This window comes from Chrysochloris asiatica, unplaced genomic scaffold, assembly GCF_000296735.1.
Source record: "Chrysochloris asiatica unplaced genomic scaffold, ChrAsi1.0 scaffold00345, whole genome shotgun sequence".
Taxonomy (NCBI): Eukaryota; Metazoa; Chordata; class Mammalia; order Afrosoricida; family Chrysochloridae; genus Chrysochloris; species Chrysochloris asiatica.
Genome location: NW_006408863.1, coordinates 2,447,750 through 2,450,427, shown reverse-complemented (window position 1 = coordinate 2,450,427; position 2,678 = coordinate 2,447,750). Strand labels below are relative to the sequence as shown.

The following is a 2,678-nucleotide window of genomic DNA, read 5'->3' as shown; positions in this document are numbered from 1 at the left end:
AAAAAAAAAAAGAGCTAAAATGAATGTAAATAATGCTAACTGATGGTGCATGGATGGGATTACAACCTATTGTAATGAAACAAAGTGTATGATTTGTTAAATGTAGAACTGATGACCTTTCCGGTAAACTTTCTCTCAATTTACAATTTGCTGTTGTTAAGTGCTACTGAGTCAATTCTGACCCATAGCGCCCCTGTATAGGGTTTCCAAGGAGCAGCTGGTGTGCTTGAACCACCGACCTTGCAGTTCAAACAATTTTGCAGTCTGACGCATTAACCCACAGCGCCACACCAGGATTACCAATTCCCAATAAAAACATTAAAAAAAAAGAAAGAAAAAGGTAAAGAACAATGTATTTGGTGTGCTGTTCTACCTTCTAATTCCCTGTGTAGTACCTGGGGCCTTATAGCCATCCAAAACACAGTAACTGGCTTCTATTCACCTGGAGTTAACAGAGGAAGGAGGAGAGTCATGAAGAGGCGGTGACCATGGGACGTGTGCCTAATCACCTCCAGGAAAAACCTACTTCCTTTGCTGCGAGACCAGAAGAACTAGATGGTGCCTGGCAACCATTAATGAACATTTGATCATAGACTCTACAGAAGAATCCTGATCAAAATGGGGGTGGGGAAAGGCAGATTTCAAATTCTCATAACTTCTAGACTTCCTGGAGCAATGAAGGAGGCTGAACTCTTAAAACTATTGCCCAGAGATCATCTTAAAACTAACAGTAGTTTAGCTTCACTAGGAAAAAAGGTGAGCTGTGAGCCTGAAGCTCTTTCAGGAACTTTCTCTAGGGATCAAACTGACAGCAGTAAGTTAACCTGACAGGAAGCTGGGGGGGGAGGGGGGGGTTGAGTTTATGCTAATGAGGGAGAACAGCCCCGAAAAGGAGGGTGAGAAAGAACATCCTCCTTGTCATTAAACTGTACAAACTGTTCAATGGGTGTGTGTTCAGCTGTGCAGATTCTCAACAACAAAATGAATCAAATTTGGAGCGAAAGGGAAAACAACACACAAAGGCAACACACAACTGTACATAGTTGCTCAACGCCCTGGAGTCAGTTCTGACTTATAGCAACCCTGACTACCATAGAGCGAGGAGCAGCTAGTAGGTTTGAACTGCTAACCTTGTGGGTAAGCAGTCCAGTGCTTGTTGTACAGTGCCAACTGTATATTAAACATCTACTAATTTACATCATTTGAGCCCTGGTGTGGCACTGGACTGGTCATTTCAAGGTGAGCCGTTCAAACCTACCAGCCACTCTCAGACCCCCTCCTACAGAGTGGCTATGGAGTGGAAACAGACTCGTAATACTTCACAACAACATAGGTATTTTACTACTGCTGTTGCTGTCTGCCATCGAGTCAGCTGCATACCAGTCAGCATGCATACGGTTTCCAAGAGCAGCTGGGGGTGTGACTTGCTGACCTTTCACTCAGAAGCCCCATGCTTATCCTACAGATCCACATCAGAGCCCATGTTAATGCAAGTAACTGTAATGATGGAGTCCTGGTGATATAGTGGGTTATGAGTTGGGCTACTAAGCACAAAGTCAGCAGTTTGAGTCTCTAAGCATTCTACGAGAGAATGACGAGGCTTTCTGCTTGCACAAAGATTTACAGCCTCAAAAACCTTCTATGGGATCCTTATGAGTTGGAATCAATACTGCAGCACACACCCAACTACAAAATCATAGAAATGGAAAGAGTTTTGCCACCTTTCAGAACCTAACCCCAGTCAAGACTCTAAAGTGGTTTGTTACTGTGAGTTCATACTTACAAGGTGAGATCCCAAGGAAGGACTTTCATACCAAAACTTTTTCCTATGGGGAGAAAATGAACATCATGTTGGATACTGTTGGCAAACTAAAACAGAAAGCTCAATAAGCGACCTGACTAGGCTGTAACACAGCTTCATTGCTTAAGTGCTGAAGTCAGACAGGACTAGGCTGTAACACAGCTTCATTGCTTAAGTGCTGAAGTCAGACAGGACTAGGCTGTAACACAGCTTCATTGCTTAAGTGCTGAAGTCAGACAGGACTAGGCTGTAACACAGCTTCATTGCTTAAGTGCTGAAGTCAGACAGGACTAGGCTGTAACACAGCTTCATTGCTTAAGTGCTGAAGTCAGACAGGACTAGGCTGTAACACAGCTTCATTGCTTAAGTGCTGAAGTCAGACAGGACTAGGCTGTAACACAGCTTCATTGCTTAAGTGCTGAAGTCAGACAGGACTAGGCAGTGTCTGTCCCACCGAATAGCGGGTCGATAGAAGGCGGAACCCACTTGATAGCGCCTAACAGTAGCAACCGCAAAGCTGGACAGTGAAATTACGTTACTGGGGATCCAAATGACTGAGGTCTCTAACAACATGGGTCATACCCAGAAAGACTTTGATCCAACTTAGTATTTGTTACTTTAGGTCTAGTACCTGCAGATAAGCACTACATTTGGGTTGATACCGCTATTAACCATGGAGGTTAACAGTCCGGACACTGGTACCATACACACAGGAATAGAAACATTAAGTAAATGGATGATGGACCATTGGGGCCAGCTTTCTCTGTTGTACCATGAAGTGGCCAGAACGATCCATGTAGATTAAAGGTGGAGACATCAGTTCAAACTTGTTTAGCTGAACAGAGATAGAGAAGATTACATATTCTATACATGCTGT

The 2,678-nt window shown here is 43.7% G+C and overlaps 1 protein-coding gene across 1 annotated transcript in view; it reads right to left on the bottom strand.

Moving 5' to 3' along the window:
• The window catches only part of RBFA (ribosome binding factor A (putative)), a 27,017-nt gene that overhangs the window by 19,832 nt on the left and 4,507 nt on the right, over positions 1-2,678 (bottom strand). Inside the window, exon 2 of the mRNA XM_006875900.1 lies at positions 1,784-1,826. Coding sequence (XP_006875962.1) covers positions 1,784-1,826 — 43 coding nt within the window. The remainder of the gene's footprint in view (positions 1-1,783; positions 1,827-2,678) is intronic.